At 45.2% G+C, this 26,797-nt stretch overlaps 1 protein-coding gene and 1 long non-coding RNA gene across 8 annotated transcripts in view; one reads left to right on the plus strand and one right to left on the minus strand.

Annotated features, from left to right (window-relative positions):
* Positions 1 to 26,797, plus strand: part of LIMS1 (LIM zinc finger domain containing 1) — a 74,601-nt gene that overhangs the window by 45,111 nt on the left and 2,693 nt on the right. For 3 of the 7 annotated variants that reach the window (XR_014155548.1, XR_014155549.1, XR_014155550.1), the window contains exons 2-10: positions 10,800 to 10,959; positions 15,333 to 15,399; positions 18,615 to 18,735; positions 20,726 to 20,875; positions 21,813 to 21,963; positions 22,738 to 22,830; positions 24,413 to 24,461; positions 25,411 to 25,486; positions 25,989 to 26,189. Coding sequence is in view for 3 of the 7 variants with exons in the window: in XM_081858142.1 (XP_081714268.1) it covers positions 5,896 to 6,326; positions 10,800 to 10,959; positions 15,333 to 15,399; positions 18,615 to 18,735; positions 20,726 to 20,875; positions 21,813 to 21,963; positions 22,738 to 22,830; positions 24,413 to 24,461; positions 25,411 to 25,486 (1,298 nt within the window). In the remaining 4 variants the exon portion in view is untranslated. Of the gene's footprint in view, positions 1 to 5,837; positions 6,327 to 10,799; positions 10,960 to 15,332; positions 15,400 to 18,614; positions 18,736 to 20,725; positions 20,876 to 21,812; positions 21,964 to 22,737; positions 22,831 to 24,412; positions 24,462 to 25,410; positions 25,487 to 25,988; positions 26,190 to 26,797 lie in introns of those variants that run through there. The other 4 variants (XM_081858141.1, XM_081858143.1, XR_014155551.1 and 1 more) reach the window with 3 other exon arrangements.
* On the minus strand, positions 6,696 to 7,385 carry LOC309339921. Its single transcript, XR_014155660.1, has 2 exons — positions 6,963 to 7,385; positions 6,696 to 6,865 (listed from the first exon to the last, which is right to left on the minus strand). It is a non-coding gene; the product is annotated as an uncharacterized lncRNA (long non-coding RNA).

The raw sequence follows: 26,797 nt of genomic DNA on the forward strand, positions 1-26,797 counted from the left end.
GGCAGCTGTGCAGTGGACTCCTAGGCGATGTCAGCATCGCCCTTGAGCCAGTGCACCAACTGGACTCATGCACTTCAACCCCGACTGGGCTAGGCGAGCTGGGTAGCACTGCCAGCGACCACCTTTCTCACAGGGACAGGTCACCATGCTGTGGACTCACAGCTTAGAGCTGAGAGCACCGGATTCACTTGCACAATAATACAGTCGTTGCGCAGCAGAGTTTTGCAGAGTCTTGCAGAGTATAAACCACTCGGAGAGCAGCTCTGTAGAATATCTTCCTTTTATTCTATAACTACAACTATGATACAAAACTATATACAGAGCTAAAAGATCTAAGCATAAATCAATGCTACACTGAGAGTCTGCAGCTGCTCTTAGCAGCAACCTTATCTCTAGACGCGATCTCTAACACTCTCTCTCTCTCCGACTCACTCGCTGACTGACTGAATAAGTAGAAAGCAGAACATTGCTCCTCCTCTCTGTAGAATCAGCAGGCTCCTCAGGAGATTCTTGGATATGGGAGGGGTGAAATCTCCTCAGGCATGTCTACTCGGAAATAAGCTCTGCTGTGTTCAGTGGGGGCTTATGCCCTAGTGAATATTTAGGATGGCACGCTTAGTGTATCTTTGAACACACTAAAATAGGTGACAGTTGGCCCTAACTTCCAGAGTGGCTGGGTAGCCATCTTAGTATTTCTCAACAAAACAACAAAAGTCTTGCAGTGCAATAACTGATTTGTTTTGGCACAAATTTCTGCATTTATCTGATGCAGTGGATTAGTTTTCAGGAGTTTTTGCCATAATGCATTTGTTGGACTTTATAAAATGCTACAAAACTCTTAACATGGGCACTGTGTCTCAGAAAAAGAGTCTTCAACCGTCCATTCTCCTAAGACTACTTTTTAATGATGAAGCCTTTCAAATCTAATTTTACCAGCAGGGTTGTGTAATTTTTATTTTTATTTTTTGAAGAAAGACAGGTCTAAAATTGCAATAAGATGGAAGTGGTGCTCTGCTCCCTGTCTCCGTGTCATTAAAAATGTGCTAAATTCAGATAAATCTCAGTCTTTAATCCTGTTAATATAAATGTGAACCTCTTTGTTTACTTGAGAATGGAACTCTGTGGGACTGACATGCTGCCTAGCAAAGAAATCCACACCAGTTCCGCCACCTTAGCTGAAGGTCATTCTTCAGTGTGGTATCTGTGATGGAGTCGTTACTATAATAAGAATGTAGTTTCGAGCCAGAAAGTCTGCTGTTGACAGTTACCCTAACCGTATAAGGAACTTCATGAACATACGAGAAGTCTTTCGTGGCAGTCTGGATGTTTGGTCTGGTCTAGTCAGGGTATTAATTATAGCTACTGCTCGGCTCATTGTCTTAAAGTAATAATGAAAAGTTAATATAGTCAGCTGAAGCAGATTCACTTCTACAGTTTCTTCATGTTTATGAACAAACCGTTATTACAGCTAGTGTGGGAAGTATATTTAGATGTGAGGAACGTTTGGCCCTCTGGTTATGGCAGAACTACAACTCCCATGTTCCCTGGCTATTGGCCATTATGGCTGGGTCTGATGGGATTTATAGTTCAGCAACATCTGGATGGCCATCTGATTTAGTGTGAGGGTCCCAGTAATCTCTCTTTGAGACTTCTTCTACCTTATAAAGCTTCAGCGGTGCTGCAATATTGAACATCCCAAGACCTTTCAGTGGACTCACAAAGTTCATGACTGAACTGCATATTATGTTAGCTACTTAACAATATGATTAGGGCCTGCTACTTACCTTAAGAAGTGAGAGCTGGACCATAAAGAAGGCTGATCGCCAAAGAATTGATGCTTTTGAATTATGGTTCTGGAGGAGACTCTTAAGAGTCCCAAGAAGATTAAACCTCTCCATTCTTAAGGAAATCAGCCCTGAGTGCTCACTGGAAGGACAGGTCGTGAAGCTGAGGCTCCAATACTCTGGCCACCTCATGAGAAGAGAAGACTCCCTGGAAAAGACCCTGATGTTGGGAAAGATGGAGGAGGGCACAAGGAGAAGGGGACGACAGAGGATGAGATGGTTGGACAGTGTTCTCAAAGCTACCAGCATGAGTTTGACCAAACTGTGGGAGGCAGTGGAAGACAGGAGTGCCTGGCGCCCTCTGGTCCAAGGGGTCATGAAGAGTCGGACACGACTAAACAACAACAACAACTTACCTTAACAAAAGCAAAAGAGGGGAACAGCCTAATTGGGATAGAAGGAAGGAAAATAACCCTCTCCACGCCCCCAATGTCTTTTTTCATGCTGACAATCACCTTGAAAATGCAGTTTCCCCCTGTCAAAATAGTGTTATTGTATACAGTATTTGTCCCATCACTTTCTACAAAACGTCTAAAAGCAACTTACAAAATATTTTAAAATACGGTACAACATATCAGATATTTAAAATCCAAAATGCCATGGAATACACACACCACGTAAACGCCTTGAAAATGTTCACCTACCAACAAGAATGAAAAGGGTGAACCCTGCCCCCAAGTCCACTAAAAAATGAACACTGAAACAAGCTATAAATCATACCACACTGTAATCTACACTGAGATGAAAAGCCTGAGTAAACAGAAATGTCTTTGCCTGGCACCTGAAAGTTGATCGTGTTGGCACCAGGCAAGTTTCCCTCAGCAGGGAGTTCCACAATTAGGAGGTCGCCACTGAAAAGTATGTGTTTCTTTGCCTCTCTCCCCACTTCCTTCAGAGAAGGGAGAAAGGGCTTTTGATGATAGTTGTAGGGTGTGGGTAGGTTCATAGGGGTAGAGGCAGTCCCTGATGTAGTTGAGTCCCAAGCTGTGTAAAGCTTTCTAGATCAAAACGAACACTTTGAAGTGAGCCTGGAAAGCTGTCTGCGGCCAATGTGATTGGGGATTTGCAGGGAATGGGGAAAGGGTTCCACGGGATGGGTTGAATTGACTCACCCTTGCACCACAGTCCTAATTCAGATTCCTCCCACAGTGTGGCTGCTTTTGCTTCAACGTGGAGAACCGAAATCATGTTTTCAACTAGTGTGCTTATTAACATCATGTGTTGGTTGGCCCACAGTGTAGCAGACGTAAAAATAAATGCATAAACCCCTGTTTGGGCATTCAGCCAAATGTGTGAGTGAGTGCACAAATTGTGTTTGGGGGCATGGTGCCACACATGCTGGCTCATGCCACCCACTCCACTGTGCCAACTTGCATGCATTTAGAGTGAAGGTCTAGGGAATCTTCTAAGCAATCTCTGCACATGCTCCCCTTGGGCGTTCACACTGAAGTTCAGGAGTGGAGAAGCAAAGTGCCGTGCGGTGGCGGTGGCGACACCCAGTGCCCCATACGCAATTTGTGCTATTAGGCATTCGTCTGAATAAATAACTATTTCAAGCAGGGTCGTCTTAAGCACATCCAGTGCTGCAGTGCAAAGCTTTCCACTGCTGGCGATCCCCGCCCCCCCCCATTTGCCAGAGTTTTTTAGGGAGGCCGGAGGGTCTGGAGGAGGTGAGCAGCGGCTGGAGGGCGGCTCCTTCAGCGGGGAAGAGGTGGAGGCTGGATGCGGTGCCGCCTCCCAACTCAGCTGGCCACTTCGTGCCGCGGTGGCCACGGCAAATGGAGGCTCTGGGTGTGACGCTGCTTTGGCGCGGCATGGCGGAGGCGGGCGAGAGGGGCGAGCTGATGCCAGGAGGTGCCGCATCCAGCCTCCGACTCTTCCTTGGCGCCCTCCAGAACTTGGCGCCCCGGCGCCCCGTGCCACTAGCCTCTATGGGTAAGACGCCCCTGATTGAAAGCAAAGTTTAAATATGGGACATGGATCAAGGCAGTGGAGTACACCTTGTGCTTGCCGATGAAAAGAAACATCTGTCAACATCATCTAGTCACATCTCTCATTTCTCTTTTCAAGTCTTGAAATATCCCTGGCACAAACAACCATGCCAGCTTTCCTTTATCTGTGGAAAGATACCTTTGTGCTAGAAACAGTGTGTTGAGGAGGCATTTCCTAGGCGGACATATGCATGAGAAGGGGCTCGGATGCCCATTCTTTGGGCAACAGCAAATAGATTTTTTTTAAATAAAAACAAACCCAGGATTTTAACATGTTGTTTGCCTTTCTTCTGGGTGATGTGGTTCTCACCTCATATCTAAATGTATTGGCCTCAATCCATGTGAGTGTGCATCTAGTGTTCCCTTTGGGAAGGCAACACTGTGAGAATTAGGGAATGCATTGTCCATATTGGTTTGCAGGCTAGCGCTGGGATTTGCTGTGAGTTTCCTTCCTCCTAGGACCTGTGGACGTGCCTTGAGAGCAAAGCAAGATGTTCCACTGAAAATGATTCACTTGAATACGTGTAATTGAATTCCATAGCATAGTTTCAAACAGCAGCTCCTTCTGTATAAGGAAATTTTAAGAAGCCTGCAGAGCTCCTTTGGGAGCAAGAGCCTTCTCTATTCCCCAGAGTCTGGGGTTCGGTGTATAAGAAGCTGTAGATTATGTGAAGTACCATGAAGACATTTGAATTTGGGTGGGGATTTGGATTGCTCTAGAGCAGTGTTTCCCAACCTTGTGCCTCCAGCTGTTTTTGGACTACGATTCCCATCATCCCTTGCCACTGGTCTTGCTAGTCAGGGATGATGGGAGTTGTAGTTCAAAAACAGCTGGAGGCACAAGGTTGGGAAACACTGCTCTAGAGCCCTATTTGGGCACCCGATTACCAGGCACACAAAAGGGAGAGAGACCTTAATCCTGCTGGCCCTTTTATCCCAACTGTGGTGCCCCTCTCCACTGTACAGAGGACATCTGTAGAGAGGGACCTGCTGCTTTATGTACATATGCTCCCCCCCCCCCATTGCACCAGTGTTCAAAATTTGCCAGGCACATTTTGCCTCTGGTAAGGGCGCGAGTGGCGCTGTGTTCTAAACCACAGAGCCTAGGGCTTGCTGATCAGAAGGTCGGCTGTTCAAATCCCCGTGATGGGGTGAGCTCCCGTTGTTTGGTCCCAGCTCCTGCCAACCTAGCGGTTCAAAAGCACATCAAAGTGCAAGTAGATAAATAGGTACTGCTCCGGCGGGAAGGTAAATGGCGCTTCCATGGGCTGCTCTGGTTCGCCAAAAGCGGCTTAGTCATGCTGGCCACTTGACCCAGAAAAACTATGGACAAACGCCAGCCGCCTCGCCCAGTAAAGCAAGATGAGCGCCGCAACCCCAGAGTCATCCGTGACTGAACCTAAAGGTCAGGGGTACCTTTACCTTTACCTTTATAGGCCACGTGCGACCAAGTGAAGATGCCCAGGTTCCAGGACGGCACCTGACGTGTCCACCATCTGGAGGTACATGCCTGGGGATCAGGACTGTTTTCACACGTTTAGCAACACAACCTTTAGAATTCGACCCGTTATATTTTATCCGCACAATCGGAATGAATTCCAGGAACCAAAAAGTCGCATCGGGAAAGTATGACTTTTGAGCTGCCGGTCCCAAAAATGGCAACTTAAGGCATTCCATTGTGCCGACTGGTTTTGCCAAGCAGAACAGCCCAGTCAGCTATGGAAGTGTCCATTCTTGAGTGTGTGTGTGTGTTCATCAGCCGCTCCAAATTCCATGACATAGGAAACAAATTGGGAGCATTATTTGTAAAAAGGCATTCTTACTATTTTTACAGTTTGGTTTTTGTGTGAACAAGATGTTCCTAACAGGGTATTTCCTTGTTATCTTTGCAAAGGCGTTAACGTGTTGTTTTATACACACACACACACACACACACATGGCACAGTAAGTTTTTCCATATTAAACCCCTTGTGACAGCTAGCCTGCCCTAGCTTACATTTATCTAAGAGAACACTGCTTCAGTGGAACTCTTGCTAAGGACAGCAGATAGCAGAGATCGCATGTTCCACCCAAGTTGGCGTTACCACCTTGCTGTGGAATGTGTTGCTTTGCTTCCAGTGAATCTCTCCCAACCTCAGTCTGACATTCAAGCTGCTCTGTGGCTGACGCTTTTAAACTTGGAAGCTCTTTACCCAGCGCGCAAATCGCGGATTGTTTTTTCTCTCCTTACTGCTACTCCCTGGAGCGTTCTGTTGCTGCTGCTGGGTTGTTGTGTTCATATATATATATATATATATATATATATATATATAATGGAATTCCAAAGCAGGGGGCACTCCTATGCCATTCCAGAGAATGAAGAAATCTCGCACACCCATCAGAACGTGCACAACGACCACGAAAATGAAGGCGAGAGAGCCGTGTCAAAATTGCAACGCAGGCACAGTGATGTTAAAGTATACAAAGAAATATGTGACTTTTATGCAAGATTGTAAGTTCACTCCGCCGGAGTCAGTTTGTTACTTGGTCTGCTTGCCTTACTCTAACACGGTCTTGCTTGCTGTTCTCATGACTGGGGACCCTGCAATTTATTATGATCTGCACAATAACAGGATGCTTTGTAGTTAACTGCATTTTAATCATGGAATGTGTGCATGTGTTAGTTAATTTATGCATTATTTTCTGGTTCTAGAGCACAATAAATGCTTTGCAGGATTTCTGACTGTGGATTTCACATTCTTCCAATACTTTGCGGTACCTAAGTATAAAAGGCAACACCTCCATTTCACATATTGACATGAAATGCTTGTTTGCCATGCAGAAGGCATTTAAAAATTACTTTTCTTAAGTTCCATCAATATAAGCTTGGAGACATTTTTCATTTTATTAGCTGATATCTCAGCTGGAATTCTGATGTAGGCAACCACGCATCCATATTTGCCCAGACATAAGTCCCAAAGATTTCAGTTGGGTTTACTTTCAAGTAACTGTACATAGGCTTGCATCCCAACAGCATTATCCTGTACATAGCTATTCAAAAAAAAAAAGTAATGTTTAATTCAGTAGGACTTCCAAGTGTGTAGCTTTAAACTGCAATCTTGAACACATTTAACATAGTGGGACTTACTTGAGTAAAAATAGATAGGATTGCTCTTTTGAGTGCTGTCGTTTGCACACCAATATAGCGTTCAGAGCTTGATTCTAAGACTTTTTTGTTGCAACAACAAGTGACTTGGTTACAGGGTGCATCTTGGTGGTGGTTGGCACATTTCTTTGGATTTGCAGTAGTGGGGGGTGAAAGAGACCTGGCTCCTTTCTGTGTAGTATCATGGCAGTAACCCCTTACTTCGCTTGTAAGATACTTTTCATGGGTTTGCAGCTGCTCAGAAGAGTGTAGCCTGAGGGGAGTGGATGTCCGTGTCCCATTGCAGAATGTTGTCTGTGGCTGTGTTCTTCTTGCAAGCAGAACCGTTACTTTGGACTGAGGCCCATGTGAACAGAACAAGATTAAGGAGAAAGGTCACTTGAATGGTCCTGTCTTGTATGCTTTGTATGATTCTGCCTCTTCATTCTGAACTGCTAAGAGATACTCATGCAATTGTCTCCTGGGGGGACCGGAGTTATATTGGGTGCTATTTTGGGAGCTACTCTTTTTTTTATATAATAATTTTTATTAGTTTTCCAATTTTTAACACAAAGTAACAACAACACACAAACATCAGCACATACAAACACATACAAAGATATCATTTCTTAACCTCATTTTCGTAAACCTCCTTTTTCGGACTTCCCCATACCTCACCCTTTTTGCATCCTTGTTTTACAATTTTTCAACAACCCTTTTTGCCAATTAAATTTAAGCTCATTGTCATTCTTGATTTTACCTTAAATCATCAAACAGTTTTAGCTGCAATTGGGAGCTACTCACCACAATCCAAAGCAAATGAGGAGCTGCTTCATGCGAGACACTGAAATTGAATCTGACAACACATACTCTAACCCAGTGTTTCCCAACCGGTGTTCCGCGGCACACTAGTGTGCCGCGGGACGTCGGCTGGTGTGCCGTGGGAGGGAGGCGAGTCGGACGCCCCGTGCTCCACGCAGGGAGCGCAAGGCTTGCGGGCAGCAGCCTGCAGCGCGGAGCACGGGGCGCCCTCCAGAGGACGCCCCGTGCTCCGCGCTGGTGTCCGCAAGCCTTGCGCACCCGGGGGATCTCCCCCCGGGAGCGCAAGGCTTGCGGGCAGCAGCCTGCAGCGCGGAGCACGGGGCGCCCTCCGGAGGACGCCCCGTGCTCCGCGCTGGTGTCCGCAAGCCTTGCGCACCCGGGGGATCTCCCCCCGGGAGCGCAAGGCTTGCGGGCAGCAGCCTGCAGCGCGGAGCACGGGGCGCCCTCCGGAGGACGCCCCGTGCTCCGCGCTGGTGTCCGCAAGCCTTGCGCACCCGGGGGATCTCCCCCCGGGAGCGCAAGGCTTGCGGGCAGCAGCCTGCAGCGCGGAGCACGGGGCGCCCTCCGGAGGACGCCCCGTGCTCCACGCAGGTGTCCGCAAGCCTTGCGCACCCGGGGGATCTCCCCCCGGAGCGCAAGGCTTGCGGGCAGCAGCCTGCAGCGCGGAGCACGGGGCGCCCTCCGGAGGACTCCCCGTGCTCCGCGCTGGTGTCGGCCAGCCTTGCGCACCCGGGGGATCTCCCCCCGGGAGCGCAAGGCTTGCGGGCGGCAGCTGGCAGCGCGGAGCATGGGGCACCCTTCGGAGGACGCCCCGTGCTCCGCGCTGGTGTTGGCCAGCCTTGCGCACCCGGGGGATCTCCCCCCAGGAGCGCAAGGCTTGCGGGCGGCAGCTGGCAGCGCGGAGCACGGGGCGCCCTTCGGAGGACGCCCCGTGCTCCGCGCTCGTGTTGGCAAGCCTTGCGCACCCGGGGGGCGCATGGGGCGCCCTGAAACAGAGGGTTCCCCATGCTGCGGACTGTAGCCTGCCGCCGGACGCGCGGGGCGCCCTGAAGCAGAGCGCCCCTCGCGCCAGGCAGACATGGGCCAGCCCCACAAGCTCGGGGGACAGCGGGGAGGCGCAGCACCGCCATCCCACTGTTCCCCGACCTGGTTTTTTGGGGGGGAAATAAAGGGAAAAAAAATTTCCTTTATTTCCCCCCTCAAAAAAGTAGGTGCGTCCTATGGGACGGAGCGTCCTATGGGACGAAAAATACGGTACTTACTATTTCATAATAAAGTAATTATAAAATACTTTCTTTGTGTTTATTTGATTCCTATTAAAGAGAGTTACTTTATATATAGTCAATATAGGCACAGAGTTAATTTTTTAAACATTTTCTAATGGTGGTGTGCCTCGAGATTTTTTTCATGAAACAAGTGTGCCTTTGCCCAAAAAAGGTTGGGAAACACTGCTCTAACCCATGAAGGCTTGTGCTCAAATCAATGTGCTAGGCTTCAAAGTGACATAGGATTGCTGTTGCAATGGACTGATGTGGCTTTCCCTCTCTAAATTGCCTAGAATTAAAGGAGACTTCGGGCTACTTCAAATTTGACACTCCTCTTACCGTTTTTTGGCTGATTCATATACAGTGGTACCTCGGGTTGAGTACTTAATTCATTCTGGAAGTCTGTTCTTAACCTGAAACTGTAATTAACCTGAGGTACCACTTTAGCTAATGGGGCCTCCTGCTGCTGCCGCCGCACCGCAGCCGCGCGATTTCTGTTCTCATCCTGAAGTAAAGTTCTTAACCCGAGGTACTTTTTCTGGGTTAGCGGAGTCTGTAACCTGAAGTGTCTGTAACCTGAAGCGTCTGTAACCCGACATACCACTGTACTCTGCAGAAGACTGGGTCCTACATACAGTGGAGTGTGAGAGTGTTTCAGGCTCATGCATGCACTTCTACACCCCCACCCACCCACCCACCCACCCACCCACAAAATGTACAAAAGTTGTAGGTGTCCAGGTTATAAATGCAGCCCTGTTTTCACCCCAGAAGAGATCAGCTGCTCTCTTGCCAGGTATACTGTGATGTTCCATAAGAGGAAAAGGGGCATGACCCCCCAGCATTCTGTTGCATCCTCCTGCCTGCAGAATCTTACGTGTTGTGGGATGATGTGAACCAGGCCAGCGTCCCACACGTCACATTGAAATAAATGCATCTGGGATGGGGAACCCATAGCCTTCCAAATGTTGTTGCTCCAGCTCCCATCAGCCTCAGCCACCATGACCCATGGAGTTGGGAGTCCAGCAGTATCTGGAAGGCTCCACAAAGATGGAGGATGCCCAATAGCAGAGTGGACAGAGGTGCTTTGGGTGGTCCCACCTGAGAGTGTGGGGGCAGAGACATTTGCCTGGACCCTGAGGCGAGAGTAGCATCCTCGCCGGCTTCCCCTCTGCCTCCCCCAAGCTAGTCATAAAGGAAAACTGGGAAGTTGGGTCACCAGCAATAAACCACACAACCCCCAAGAGTCTCTTTAGAGAAGGGGAAGCGTCCCTTCAGACAGAGTCCCTTACTGGAAGCAAAGTATCTCTTCACCTGCTTGGAAGGTGATTGTGGCAGAACTTATCCGCTGTTGCCACTGCTTTTCCTTTCACTTTTCCTCTTCCACCTCATCCCAGAAACTTCCCACAATAGGAAACAGGCTTGATTGACAGGGGTGATATTTCCTGCCTCTGTTTCTCAATCTAACCCACCTCACAGGGTTGTTGTGAGGATAAAATGAAAGTGAGGGGCAAGCGTCTATGAGCTCCTTGGAGGAAAGATGGGATATAAATTAAATAAATAACAACATTCCGGAAGTGGGAGCTGCATTTGCCACTGGTCCCTGAACAGGAGGGCCAGGAAGGCAGTAAATTAAGTAGAAAAAGTTGTGTGTTTTCCTCCTGAATTGGAACAGCTGCCTATTGAAAAAGAAGCACTGTCGGCAAAGCTACCTTATTTGTCTGATTAACCCCTTTGCTCTTTGTTATCCTTACAGCAACATGGCCAACGCTCTGGCCAATGCCATGTGTGAGCGCTGCCGGGGAGGTTTCGCACCTGCGGAGAAGATTGTGAACAGCAATGGCGAGCTGTATCACGAACAGTGTTTCGTGTGTGCCCAGTGCTTCCAGCAGTTCCCCGAAGGGCTTTTTTATGAGGTTGGTTCCCTGTGGTATTTTCACTTTTCTGTTAACTATTCCCAAACCTGTACTGCGCCAGGTTGTGTATGTTGGTCAAGGACTTGCCAGAGAAATTGCTTCCTTTCCTGTGGGAGGCAGTTAACGCAGGGTCATTTTTCTTTACGACTAATTCCAGGCCACTGCAGTGCTTGACTTGGGATCAACTTCTCTCCTTTAACCTGTTTTTTAAGTGCCAGGACCTACCTCCAGCACATTTGAAATGAAAATGCAGAAGATAGCATATTTTGAGCACCCGCAGAGTTCAGCATAACTACAGATTCCACAGTAGTGTGGGGGACCTTTGGCCCTAGCCGTCGGCCACGCTTGCTGAGGCTGATGGGAGCTGTAGTTCCTCAACATCTGGAGGGCCACAGCTGCCCTACAGCATAACCACAAGCTGATCCAATACAGCAGTTATTAGGAAACAAAGCTTTTCAATCAGCCCTAACATACATGTTTAGACATTAAGCACCAGGCAACAGAATTCAACTTTAAAAAGCAGCAGTCAGGTAAATAAAGATGTCCATCTGTGGAGTGATGACTTACCTATCTATGGTTTTAACTTTCTGTTTTATTTATGAACGAGAGTTTTGCCCTATGCTTTCTCCAGAGAGCTAAATGTTGCCTCTCTGTTTAACCTTGTTAGCAACCCTTTGAGTTCAATTAGACCGAGAGATTGTGACTGACTCAGTGAGGGTTTGTGGCTGAGAAGGCACCAGAACTCATGGTCTACAAGGCCCATGTTTGGCAATCTTATCTGCTTGGGCTTAGAACTCAGTCACCTGTAGCTTCCAGCTGTTTGCCATAGTGTGCTGCAACACAGAGAGTTAGCAACACTCATAAGAGCTTGCTAAAATTAGGAGTGCCAGTGCCAAGATGTCCAGAGGAGTAATGAAACCAAATACGTATTTGCTAGATGTAAATGAGGAAGTCCACGGAAATGTTGGCACATGTTTAAGAGATGCCCGTCATCACGATTAGATTTAAGGCAGGGAGCTGACCACACTGGTCAAATATAGTTTGTGATGGGCTTTACTACCAGAGGTACTGCATAGTTAAATGATCAGAAAACTTTAGCCTGCAAGAGAACAGTGAGGTAATGATGGGTGAAGTTAGCAATCTGGAAGGCGTATGCAGGACAGTAGATATTTTTAATAAGGGGGCACACTTTTTAAAGAAGTGTATCAACTTTGCATGCATCTGTTCTCTATGAAGTCATTGCTTTAGTGGTGCATTCACAAAGTACCTGCTTTGCACATAACTCTGTTCGGGCACCTCTCAGGTGGGTGCCATTGCCAATATAGGAGAACAAGGAGAGTTCTAGCACCTCTTTTTCTAGAAAAATAGCACAGATCACAACTTTCCTTAAAGCAGTGTTCTGGCACCCTCCAGAGGTTGTTGGTTTTCTAACTCCCATCAGCCCCAGTCAGCACAGTTGGGAATGATGGGAGTTGTAGTTCATGAGCATCTGTAGGGCACCATATTGGCTACCTCCATTGTGGGTTCAATCCTTGGGGATTTTACAGCGCATTTTTCTAAGGCTGAGGCAATGATTTTGAATCTGGGTTTGGTTGAATGGCATCTTTCTTTTGACTTAGTCCTCCTCAGCCCTTAAGTATCATTACTATCTTATGTTGGCACCCCAACACATTATAATTTCAAAGGCTGCTTTTTTCACTGTGAAAAACTCCTTGTCCAATTATTGGTCCATCTAGCTTAATACTGTCTACACAGAGGCAGCAGCTCTCCAAGGAGACCCCGTGATTTAACCTGGAAGTTTCTACATTCAAACCAGGTGCTCTGTTACATTTTCGACGAATGTCATGATCTGTCGTTTTCTACTATTTTGATCTCCTTTCTCATCCATGAGACTGAAGAACCAAGAGAGCTCGCTTTATGCCAGAACCCATATTTATTTTGTGTTCGACTTTAGCAAACCAAGATCTCAATCCTAAACACTCTTACCAGGAAGTAAATTCCGCTAAAATCCATTGGACTTGCTTCTGAGCAAATCTTGGTAGGGTGTAATTATTTGCTGCTTCTGTGAATACTGCCAGTGTATTTGTTTTATCTGTTGGAATAAAAGTCCCCAAGATGCCCCCAAGGAATCGTTCAACACATTCAGCTGGGGAGGGTGGGAATTTCCAAAAAGTTAGCAAAATGCATAGAGATTAGCAACTAGTTTATGGGCCACTTGGGACAAAATTCCCCCCTGGAAGCCTTTAATACTAGGAATTTAGGCATACGTCACCGTCAAACAAACTTCACTTCAAAGTATGGATTTGTTACAGGTCTTTGAAGCTTTCACCGATAGATCAAGAGGAAGATGAAAGTAGACTTGGCCAGAAAAACTAGAATGTAATTACAAAAGTTATTGAGAATAACTGGGCTCTATTTGTCAATGAGCAGCTGGATGAACTTGTTCAGTATATGCCTTGTGTCACACAGTGCCATGGACCTGCAGGGCCCAGCATAATATTTAGACCCCAATTGGAGGAACTCCTGTGATCCCAGACTAGATTAATAGTATATGGCAGGCATGGAGAATTTCAGCCTGTGGGCCAAATTAAGCAAACCAGGGGTCCCTGTTCATTTGGGCAATCCACACTTACTTGCCTTACACTTGGTGTTATGGTATTGGTTAGCTGAAGACACCTTTGGGCCTCATGGAGTTTGCATATGGAGCTATGTGAGTCCATTGATCAGCTGATTGCCCTTGCAAACAAAAGGAGGTCATCTGACCTTTAAAGCCCTAAACAGCCTAGGTCTAGTATACCTGAAGGAGCGTCTCCACCCCCATCGTTCTGCCCAGACGCTGAGGTCCAGTGCAGAGGGCCTTCTGGCGGTTCCCTCACTGTGAGAAGCAAAGCTACAGGGAACCAGGCAGAGGGTCTTCTCGGTAGTGGCGCCCGCCCTGTGGAACGCCCTCCCATCAGATGTCAAAGAAATAAACAACTACCTGGCATTTAGAAGACATCTGAAGGCTGCTAGATGGGTGGGGTACAAATTTATTATTATTATTAGTTGTTGTTGTTGTTGTTGTGACACCAGGGGGTTGGCTGCGACCACCTGGCAAACTTTGCCCGCACACACTTCTGCATCCCCTAAAACATTTTTACCATCTCCTTTCTTAATCCTGCCACCTTTGCAGGTCCACCTGGGTCTACAGTACTAAGTTGTTCAGTGCTTTAACCTTCTCTTTTTCTGGGAGCAGGATCCAGATCCACCCGGGGTCCTGATCTGACTGTGGTTTTGTCACAGAGAGAAACCTGAAATTTAAATTTCTGTAATAAACGTTGCAGTCTGCCTCATGGGTGCCTGCCCCCCCACGCACATAGCGTATTTTTCGCCCTATAGGACGCACCGGCCCATAGGACGCACCTAATTTGGGGGGGGGGAATAAAGAAAAAAAATTACCCCCCCCCCAGCCACGGGGGAAGCCCGAGCTTTTAAAAACGCACCTACTGTAGTTTTTAGAGGAGAAAAGGATATATTCTCGAAGCGTGGGGCGCTCTGCTTCAGAGCGCCCCGCGCTCTGGGCGGCAGGCTGCTATCCGCAGCCTAGGGAGCCCTGCGGGAACTCCCGCGGGCTCCCCAGGCTTGCTGATAGCTTCCTGAAGCCTGGAGAGCGAGAGGGGTCGGTGCGCACGGACGCCTCTCACTCTCCAAGCTTCAGCGAAAGCCTGCATTTGCCCCATAGGACGCACACAGATTTCCCCTTCATTTTTGGAGGGGGAAAAGTGTGTCCTATAGGGCGAAAAATACGGTACTTGGAAGTTTATCTGATTGACATAATAAGTACATTGTCGCATATGCTGAAGTGGGGGTTGCAGTCTCTGGAATAATGATTTGTATGCCCATTTATAGAGATGGTGGGTATGAATATTCCCGTCTTTCCAGACGTGTTTCCTGCAATACAGTAGAGTGCGGTTTCAGGAAATGTAGAGGACAGAAAGGATCTAATGAGCCAGCAGAAAATGCTTCCTGTTCTGAATACCAGCACAGGTGTTTATTATTTTGATCCAGTAAGGCAAATGTGACTACGAGCTGATTCCGTGCCCAGTTTTTTTTAGCATCCTGTCAGAATCCAGCCATCTAACATAAACTCCACCGCAGCCTGCCAGATTTCTTGTGCAAATCATTCCCTGTGGCATAATAATATACAAGCAGAACTTGTTAAACAGTCCGATGGATTAGCAGAGCTTCAGTTCCTTTCTGCCATAAAATCAGGCTGGATCCTGATTGAAAGAACCCGGAAATTGTACGGCCATTTATATGTATGAAACATTAAGTGATGAAGTGCTATACTTTTCCGTATTCCTCTAAATTCCTCTATGTCTTACTTCTTCTAGTTTGAAGGAAGGAAATATTGCGAACATGACTTTCAGATGCTTTTTGCTCCTTGCTGCCATCAGTGTGGTAAGTTCTAGAAAATATATATATCTATAAATTTTTAGAATATTTTATAATGATAATGTGGAAATCCAAATGTGGGAGGAGAGGCACATATGCTGTTTAAAGAAAACAAAGCAGGTCTGGAACACAAGGAAGATTTTGCTATGTATCTGCCGCAATGATGACTGTCTACGCCAGATGGTATTCACCTGAACATCAGCCTGCTTTGGGCATTTGTTTGTTTCTCCCCGCAATTAACACAGAGAAGGGAGCATGGGCAAAGGTGCTTGTTCTCCACCATCCTCCATGAGTCGGGAGGCGAAAGTTTGTAGTGGAAAGACTGCTCTACTCCTGTAGGGCTCAGTGTCTGATTTAGAAGCTACCACGTACCTCAGTGGTAGTGTGTTTGTTTTGAGTGCAGAAGGTCCCAGAGTCAATCCCTAGCACAGGCATCCCCAACCTTCGGCCCTCCAGATGTTTTGGACTACAATTCCCACCATCCCCGACCACTGGTCCTGTTAGCTAGGGATCATGGGAGTTGTAGGCCCAAACACCTGGAGGGCCGCAGGTTGGGGGTGCCTGCCCTAGCATCTCAAGCAGGGTTGACTCAAATCCTAGAGAGACACAGACAGCGAGTGCAAATAATCCTGAGCTAGATAGACTAATGGTCTGACTTAAGGCAGATTCCTGTTATGTGTATAAATAAAATTTTGATGATATATAAAGGAGCAGAGTAGCTCACAGCTAGGAAGCTAAATAACTCTTCTAGGTGATTGATAGCTTCTTTGTAAAGACTATACAGTCGTACCTTGGATCTCGAACGCGTTGGCTCCTGAACAAATCGACTCCCGAATGATCGAAACCGAGAAGTGAGTGTTCCGGTTTTTGAACATTCTTTTGGAAGCTGAACATCCGATGGGGTTTACGAGGCTTCCGATTGGCTGCAGGAGCTTCCTGCAGCCAATCAGAAGCCGCGCTTTGGTTTCAAAACATTTTGGAAGTCGAATGGACTTCTGGAACGGTTCTGTTAGACTTCAAAGGTACAACTGTACAGACTTCATATTCAAAAGAACTTCACTTTCATAAACATATAACTGAGAAGAATATATTTACAGTCTCATGCTTATTCAAACATGGGTATGTTCTCACTTGAATTGTAGATTGAAGTCTTTTTACTTAGACTTATAAACAAAACTGTTGAGAATTGCACCAGAGTTTTACCTCACTCAGGCCTTACAGTTTCTTATGAAGGGTTTGGGGTTGTTATTTTTACTTTCGCTTTCAGCAGTATTCTCTTTGCTCCTTTCAGAGAGTTTCTGCACAGGTTTCTCCCTATTAACATTTAGGGATCTTCCTCTGTCTGTTTCACTTCAGACAGATCACACTGACACAACACTGTCCTCAGCAGTATCCTGAAAAACCTCTCTCAGCAGCCATTCTCCTTACACAGAGAAAGATAAGCAGCAGAAAGCAGTTAAAAACAAGAGTTACTGGAATAACAGTCACAACAGAAATGGAATGCCTCTCTTGCGTGACTCACAATCTGCCAATCACAAGAGAGCTACTATGGGGGGGGGGACCCATGTTAAAAGTACACAGTAATTTAACATAAGTAAACATTACCATTTCAGGAAATTGCATTGTTATCCTTAACACTTCCTTAGTTCCTAAACACTTTTCAAATCTACAGCCTATTGAATACTAAAAATAAAAATGCTTCTAACTGTGGTATTATTTGTGGCATCTGTGCCTGAGAGCCTCCCTACTATTCCACAGACAATTAAGGCCCACCTCCATGGCAGGCTAAACTGGGTCTCCGTCTAGATTGTGGCATGTACCGAATCCCACTTAAGCCTCCCTAAGTTTGTTTCACTTAAAAGCAAAGTGAGGGTTATTAAATAGGAATTTCAACCTTCAAAAGTAACCAGACTAAAATATCTTGTTTCCCCCACTTGCTGTGCCCTTTGGCAAGAGACTCAGGTCAAATAACTTAATTAGAATGAGATAATATTCTGTTTATCAGGCACAGGAATGCTATTTCTGGATCTAACTGGGAGATTCCTGAAGTAACCTATCTTTAAAAAAAAAAAAAAAAAAAAAAAAAGGTCAGCAGAAAGAAACCGAGAGTTGTCTCAGTAATGCTGTAGACAGAATTGAGTAGGATTTTTTCCAGGAGTGTCAGAGCTCTGCCTTAATGTGAGGGGTGGAAATAGATAGGAAGCAGGAGTTTAGATCTTGCTTTCCATACTGCACCGAGGCAGCTGCATGTTCCAAGTGGATCTTGGTTCTTGCCATTTTGGAAGGAGAAAGTGTTCCATATACTCACAGGTCTCCGTCTTCCACACCCAATAAAGCCCCCTGGATTATGGCAATTGTGTTTAGGTGCCTAGAAGGAGGAATCTCCAGGTCAATTCACCCCTAAGGAGAAACCTGATATGAATTGCCTGCAGGCAGCAGTGAAATCTGCAAAGGTAAAAGGAAGTTTTGTGTCAGAGCTGGAAAAGGAGAGGTGACTCCGAAACTGAGGGAAATTGCAGCATCTTAAAAATATATGAAAACTGTAGTTCTAAGATACTTTATTTGTTTTTATTATTATTTTGTTATCCATTACAATTCTGTCCTTTCTGCACATGTCCATTATCATCTTGTTGTCAGCCCTCTTAATGGCTTTATTGGCATCCTGTTTTTGAGTGGAAGGAGCATTAAATTATTGGAAGCCCAAATTACAAGACACTGTATTTAGACACAGTTTTCCAGAGTACTTCGATTTCCAGATTAAGAGCTTCTTTAGCCGTCATTGACTAATCTCCAGTGTTAGCCACATTTGGAAAAGACACATTGAAATTAATGAGCTGAAGTCTACTTTTAAGTATGACAGACACTCATTGTATTTCTGTGTTTCATTTTTGCTTTGTATTGTATTATTTCAGGAACTCAGCTTGACCAAAATTTCATTGGGTAACATAAATATCACTGGGTAAAATTATCTGAATTTGCTCGTTGAGGTTGAAACATGGTAGAAGACAGGGATATAAAAATATTGTTGCTATTTTGCTTTGTTTACTTCCGGGAGGACACAGATATTTTGGGAGGAATTCAGCAAAGCGCTAAGCAGATCCTGGTGGAACGATCTGCCCTCTCATTAGTTATATCCCACACCATATTATTATCTTCAGCACCTTAGCATTTAAAATTAAATCTCTCTTTTTTTAACATCCTGGTATGTTATTGACTTGCAGGGGAGTTCATTATTGGTCGTGTTATTAAAGCTATGAACAACAGCTGGCACCCAGAATGTTTCTGCTGTGATATCTGCCAACAGGTATTGGCAGACATTGGGTTTGTGAAGAATGCTGGCAGGTATTGTTCAACTTCTTTTGTCTTGACTCTTGACACTGAGCATTGTAAATTGATGGCAAGGTCATAACGATTTCAGGATTTTGTCCTATTAAAAATAACGCAGTAGCTTCTAAAATGGTGGCCGACCTTTGGCATTCTGGAAGCATAGCATTAAACATATTTCAAAACTAACCAAGACAGCAGTTGCAAACGGGTTTCATAAAATCATGGCTGTTGTAGTTGCATTCAACTTTCTGGAGATGAAAAATGCTAGACTCCCCACTGGCCCTACCACCTTTCGTTGAGGGAGTGGCTGTCAATGAGTGACATTTGTATACTGGAAGAACAGGGCTGGAACCAAAGAACGGTGCATGGAAGGATAATTGCCACTGTTGCTCTGCAAATTTTTGCAGTGCTATAAGTAAGTCCCATGCTTCTGTGTGCGCAAGCAGAACATCGTCCTTGGATTTAGTTTTGCTTTTCTTAAGCAATAGTTTTGCATGAGATATGAAACAGCTCTTGGGTAAGAAGATAACTTTGGCATGTGGAAGAGCAGAACCCACCTTGTATGCTCCCTCCATTCTAAAGGTTCTACAACCAGCAGCCCTAAGGAGATGCTCACATAATATCCAAGAGCTACAATACAGTGGTGCCCCGCAAGACGAATGCCTTGCAAGACGAAAAACTCGCTAGACGAAAGGGTTTTCCGTTTTTCGAGGCGCTTCGCAAGACGAATTTCCCTATGGGCTTGCTTCGCAAGACGAAAACGTCTTGCAAGTCTTGCAAGTTTTTTTCCTCCCCCCCCCTTTTTCTAAGCCGCTAATAGCTGCTAATAGCCACTAAGCCGCTAATCCGCTAAACTGCTAATAGGGGTGCTTCACAAGACGAAAAAACCGCAAGACGAAGAGACTCGCGGAACGGATTAATTTCGTCTTGCGAGGCACCACTGTATACTTTTATGGGATGCGGGTGGCGCTGTGGGTTAAACCAGATAGCCTAGGGCTTGCCAATCAGTAGCTCACCTGTTCGAATCCCTGTGACAGGGTGAGTTCCCATTGCTCAGTCCCTGATCCTGCCAGCCTAGCAGTTTGAAATCACAAGTGCAAGTAGATAAATAGGTACTGCTCTGGCAGGAAGGTAAACGGTGTTTCCATGCGCTGCTCTAGTTCACCAGAAGCAGCTTAGTCATGCTGGCCACATGACCCGGAAGCTGTATGCCGGCTCCCTCGGCCAATAAAGCGAGATGAGCGCTGCAACCCCAGAGTCGTCCACGACTGGACCCAGTGGTCAGGGGTCCCTTTACCTTACAATATACTTTTAATATATTTAATCTGATCATGATATTAGAAGGCCCTAACTCACTGTGGGCTATAAGCCTTATTGACCTTCTGCTCTATAATGGCATTCTGAAACAATTTTCATAGGCTATAATACTGGGTCAGAGCCTACATCATTGTTCTGCACCAAAAGATAGTTTTAGAGCAGTTTTTTATTGGCAAAATGTATGCTTACACGTGTTATATTTGAGAAATTTAAAGGCAGAGAATTACTTTATGTAGGAAGACCAGTAAAATACCGTATTTTTCGCTCTATAAGACGCACCAGACCACAAGACGCACCTAGTTTTTGGAGGAGGAAAACAAGAAAAAAAATATTCTGAATCTCAGAAGCCAGAACAGCAAGAGGGATCGCTGCGCAGTGAAAGCAGCAATCCCTCTTGCTGTCCTGGCTTCTAGGATAGTTGTGCAGTCTGCATTCACTCCATAAGACGCACACACATTTCCCCTTACTTTTTAGGAGGGAAAAAGTGAGTCTTATAGAGCAAAAAATACGGTAACTGTTTTATGTTAAGGCTTTGTGTGTGTGTTTTGTTATGGATTATTGCTAGTTTCTTTTCTACAAAGCTGAAGCAAAAGCCCTTGTTACACTTTTGTGGGTTAAAAACAAAACAAAATCCAGTTCTAGGAACCTGGTTCCTTTTCATTGCTGTCTCTCCTTTGCTCTCTCTTAGACACCTTTGCCGTCCTTGCCACAATCGGGAGAAAGCCAGGGGCATGGGCAAATACATTTGCCAAAAGTGCCATGCTATCATCGAAGAACAACCCCTCATCTTCAAGAATGACCCTTACCACCCCGATCACTTCAACTGTGCCAATTGCGGGTAAGAGGAACTGGGCGTTTTTGTTTTTTAAATCTTTAGAATGGAAACTTTAGTATCAAAGTGGTTGATAATTAAGCATGAATGCAAATACACAGTCTTACCACACGTTTACCAGTGAATAAGATATTTATAAACCTCTTGCAGCCTGGTCCCAAAAAATTTCCATTGTGTTCAGTTGGGGTGAGTGTGTGTAGGACCCATTCTGCACATACTTTTGCAAAAGTAAGTCCCAGGTTATATGTATGCATATGATCACTTTACTTTCCTCAGCAAGGCCTTTCTATCTGGGAAGAACTTGGTCTAGCTGAGGCTCTGGCTAGTATAAACTATTCAGGTTTCTACACTCAACTTGTAAAATAGCCTATTGAGATGAGAGGAATTTAGCTGAGGCACGGCACAGTTTATAGGCCCTGCTTCTTTAATTCTCTAAGCAGGATGTTACTTTTACTTTTGAGAAAGGTTGTATTCATTTTGCCCCAGATGTATTTTACCTCAGCAGGAGTTCCGTGAAATCACTTTGAACAGCCTGCCTTCTGTTGAGTGGACCATCTACTGATTTTCACTGGTGCTCCTACAGACCGAAAGCATTATTCGCCATCCATTTTTGGTTATTCTCATTTTGTGCAACAGGAATCCCCACTTGAAATGGATGCCGTGGGGATTAAATCTGAAAAATGGTTTGTTTTCCCAAGGATCATTTCATATGGCAGCTTTCATGTCGTTGTATTTGGTTTTCAGCTACTGGCTCAACAGTTCCCAAATATTTTGCTGTGGGTATTCATTCCAGTTTGTAACCAAATTATTATTATTATTATCATTATCATTATCATTATTAATAATATCATGTTTTCTTTTGCCACCATATCCACCAGTTGAAATGCATGCCTGTATTTTCCTTCGCTATGTCTTCACATTTCTTTTGGTACCTCCTGAACAGAAAGGAACTTACTGCTGACGCCCGAGAACTGAAGGGGGAGCTGTATTGCTTGCCTTGCCATGACAAAATGGGCGTCCCCATCTGTGGAGCATGCAGGAGGCCAATTGAAGGACGAGTGGTGAATGCTATGGGCAAACAGTGGCATGTGGAGGTGAGCCATGGGTGCAACAACCTAGATAATAATACATCAGAGAAAGGAATCCTCAAAATAGGGAATTCTGTGTAAAGTCATAGGTTGTGGTAGTTTACTTTTAAAAACATGCTTTAAGGAGCACAAAAGAGAACAACAACAAAAAAGAAGTACAAAAGAAAATACCAAAATAACTCTAGTCTAATCATTTTAAGATGGGACGCGGGTGGTGCTGTGGGTTAAACCACAGAGCCTAGGGCTTGCTGATCAGAAGGTTGGCGGTTCAAATCCCCGCAACGGGGTGAGCTCCCGTTGCTTGGTCCCTGCTCCTGCCAACCTAGCAGTTCAAAACCACGTCAAAACGGCGTTTGCATGCGCGGCTCTGGTTCACCAGAAGCAGCTTAGTCATGCTTGCCACATGACCCGGAAGCTGTACGCTGGCTCCCTCGGCCAGTAAAGCGAGATGAGCACTGTAACCCCAGAGTTGTCCGCGACTGGACCTAATGGTCAGGGGTCCCTTTACCTTTTTTTATCATTTTAAGAGCAATACTTAAGGTTCTATCCAGAGTTCTGCTTGTGCAAAGGGACTCTCCTTCCTTTCATTTCCTCACAAGCCCTCAGAATTAGCTGCAATGTTCTGGAGCAAACACTTAACTTGTTCCAGTACAGTGAGTTAAGAAGCAAAAATTAAATTATTTGCTCAGTTTCACATAGGGATGAATGCAGATGAATTATCACTACATAAAACTGAAGGTAGTAACCCATACTTCTTCCCGCCCCCCCCCCCCCTTGCAGCATTTTGTTTGTGCAAAGTGTGAGAAGCCATTCCTAGGCCACCGTCACTATGAGAGGAAGGGGCTGGCGTACTGTGAGACCCATTACAACCAGGTATGGCTGCATCTTGCATTTTGTACATTCGGCCAGAGACTTTTAGTATGTTAACTCTGAAACTTCGCTTCGTCTACATTTGTTGTCTCGTAGCAAGTGCTGGTATGTGTCAAACCATGTAGATTTGACATTCAATTGATATACAGCATTTTATGAGGTTAAAAAAAAATAATTGAACAACAATTTGCTTGTAAAGCTTCTAATTCCATGATAGCCTACCTTTAATAGGCAAACTTTTAGATTGGAATATCTCCCCCTTTGTTTTATTGGTTCTTCACTTCAAAAACACATTTGGAGAACTGCTTTAAATTTGAAGCTGGAAAACTATATTGCAGATTTGCAATATTTTGCAGTGCGGCAATCCAGTCTGTGAATTCAAATACATGTGTGTGTTTATTTCAGCTTTCGTTACACATAGAAATCATTTTTTTCTGGTTAATTACCATGTTAGAAGAATCATATAAGATATGGACTAAATTATTCAGAATATAGTCATTTCTTTATTTCAGCTTGTTTAAAACTTTCCCATCTGAGGTTTGTGTGTATGTGTGTTTATTGTGTTCATAGGTCCTATTGATCCTTTCACATTTCCAGTGATCTCTAATAAATTATTACTGAGTCGTTGAAGTTTAAAGACTCCTTTCCCTATTAATAGCTTTTTGTGTGTGCCAAAAGGTTTTTAACAGCTGTTTTTAACAGCTGCCATCGTACAGATGTAGAGTACTGCATGAGAACCTATTGTGAAATCCTAGACTGTGCATTGTGCTCACTTTAAACTGGGCACTGTTTAAGAGTGCACCGCCAAGTGGTCACTTGGGGTTATAGCTCAGACCACACACTGCACGCAGAAGGTGCCAGGTCCAACCTTTGGCGTCTCCAAATCAGGCTGGGAAAGACGTCTGTCTTGTTGGAGAGCCAATGGCAGTCAGTATAGCAGACAGCACTGAGCTAGAGGTCTGACTTGGTGTAAAACAGCTTCTTGTATTCCTAGCTCAGCTGGTAAAGCAGGAGACTCTTGATCTCAAGGTTCAAGCCCCAAGATGGTCAAAAGATCATGCATTGCAGGGGGGTTTGACCAGATGACCCTTGTGGTCGCTTCCAACTCTACAATTCTATTTCTATATCTGAATGTGTTGGCTCCAGTTCCTGGCCCCCTTCTTCCCCAGCTCCCCTGGAGGTTGAGGGATCCTGCTGAATGGGGCGGGCCATGACAGAAGGGCCCAAGAGGAGCCCTGAATATCTGGGGGAAATGTGGATTTCACCTTCACCTCCTGTACCACGGCCCACTTCACTCATCAGGGTCCCTCAATTTTTTTGGGGGGGGGGGTTGCAAGGGGGAGGAGGAAAGCCAGCTTCCACAAACACCATTAAATGCATATTTCTCTCAATCCAAACTAGTGTGTGTAGCTTCTTTTTTAAACAAATCAACTCATAATTACTTAAGAGAGTTCCCGTCCCCCTACTTAATCTGTTCTGCTAATGAGAAAGCATATGTTTTTAATATGTCCCAACTGCTGATTTTCGTTTTCTAAAGTTTAATGAATACTTGCATGACTATGGAATATTTTCCTCATTTCCGCAGCTCTTTGGTGATGTTTGCTTCCACTGTAATCGTGTGATTGAAGGAGATGGTGAGTCTCTGCGCAGATGCACTTATGTCTTCATTTCAGGGGTTTTTTAAAATAATAAAAAATAAAAATAACCCACTTAATACAAGTGATTTAAGAAAGGAGAAGCACACTGAAGGATAACAGTTGAAGTTGAGTTCAAAATAAAATACTCAAAATGCACATGAAATGAAACTGTTTAGGCATTGATAGTGGGTTTCCAAGTCAGCTTATAGTAAAAAAACAGCAATCACAAAATATAGTGAGGCAAATGAAAGTGGACTTGATCTGAAAGTTCATTCATTCATTCATTTTTAAATTTCTTATACTGCCCTTCATCCAAAGCTCATGGGTGGTTTACAATTTAGCAACACAAAAATACATACTATATTAAACAAACAAAAACACAGTTTGTGGTTTAGACCACAGAGCCACCCGCATCCCTATTGTGTAAATAATATGCAGTTTCAAACAACGTAATAGTCTCTTAAACATTGCTGTGGAATATATATATAGGGACACGGGTGGCTCTGACCACTGAGCCTCTTGGGCTTGCCGATCGGAAGGTTGGCAGTTCAAATCCGCGTGATAGGGTGAGCTCCCGTTGCTCTGTGCCAGCTCCTGCCAACCTAGCAGTTCAAAAGCAAGCCAGTGCAAGGAGATAAATAGGTACCACTGTGGCAGGAAGGTAAATGCCATTTCCGAGCACTCTGGTTTCCATCACAGTGTCCCGTTGTACCAGAAGCGGTTTAATCATACTGGCCACATGACCCAGAAAACTGCGGACAAACGCTGACTCCCTTGGCCTGAAAGTGAGACGAGTGCCACAACCCCATAGTCGCCTTTGACTGGACTTAACCGTCCAGGGGTCCTTTACCTTTTTTACCTTACCTGCCATGGAATTCCGATAAATATCATCTACTCTGTCACTGGTAAACAGACAGCTAATCCTGTCATTTCTCCTCTTTCTTAGTTGTGTCGGCACTGAACAAGGCATGGTGCGTGAACTGCTTCGCGTGCTCTACTTGCAACACTAAGTTAACACTCAAGTAAGTTTACCAGATGTTCATGATAATACATGAAGTGGTGATGTGGCCACGTTTGTACATGATGTCAAACCATGGTTGGTTAAGCCACAGCGTGGCTTGTTTCTGCAGGTTAACACACCCTGGATAACCATTGTTAGTTTGCTGCCGGCGATGTTGCTGAACTCCCATCATCCCTGAACATTGGCTATGTTAGCTGGGCCTGATGGGAACTGGAGAACAAGGTTCCTTCATTGTAGCACACATGTAGTGTGCTTTTTGTCTTTTGTGAGACTTCAGCTATGTGTGGAAATGGGGAAGCCCTTGATGGTTTCTCACACCTGCACTGATGAAGCCATTAACGATGCAGCCTCTGCCAAGTGACAGGGACATAATTTTCCTATTAGTACATTTACTACTTTAACTCTGTTTCTCTTTCCTGCTGAATTCTCCTTGGTTTTGCTTCACCTGTATCTTGATTCTATCCTGTTCTCTCCTCCATTCCTTCTTTTCCCCACCCGTGAAGGGACAAGTTTGTTGAAATCGATCTCAAACCTGTCTGCAAACACTGTTACGAGAGAATGCCGGAAGAATTTAAGAGGAGGCTCGCCAAACGGGAGCGAGAAGCAAAGGATAAAGACAAACACAAAAAGAAAAAGCCTGTCTGCCTGTAAACATGCTTTGTTCCTACCTCCCAGCAACTGCGCTCCTTCCTTTCTTCCTTTCGGTCAGTTTTAGGGAGTTCTCTTCTTTTTAGCTTTCAGGGGCAAGAACCTTTTGCTGCCCCTTGCCTTCTGGGCAGTTTTCCAAAGGGCGCATATCAGTGGTAGGCAGCCTAAGAGGCAAAAGGAGGTGGGATTATGAATGTCTACTTTACTTTTATACAGCAGGCGTGGTCCTCCGATGAGCACCACACAAAAGGGCAACTTCGTTCTGAGTAACTGGATTAATTTACATGCAAGTCCTTTGTCCCCAAAACACATATGGAGCTCTCTAGGTGACATACTCTTCTAGCTCTGATGTTTGTTTTGTATTTGCGTCTATTAGAACATAGCTACTGAGGCTGAGATGAGAGGCAACTTGAACATATCTATCCCAAGGCATTTGAAAATATTTATCCCAAGGAAATTCCCTGGGAACAAAGATAGTGGGTGGTAGTCAACAAAGTTTTTTACTTAGAGTAGACCTCTGGGAAGTAATGGACCTAACTCAGGACTTGCCGATCAGAAGGTCGGCAGTTCAAATCCCCACGATGGGGTGAGCTCCTGTTGCTCAGTCCCAGCTCCTGCCAACCTAGCAGTTCGAAAGCACATCAAAGTGCAAGTAGATAAATAC

Source organism: Podarcis erhardii (genome assembly GCF_964252035.2).
Source record: "Podarcis erhardii genome assembly, chromosome: 4".
Taxonomy (NCBI): Eukaryota; Metazoa; Chordata; class Lepidosauria; order Squamata; family Lacertidae; genus Podarcis; species Podarcis erhardii.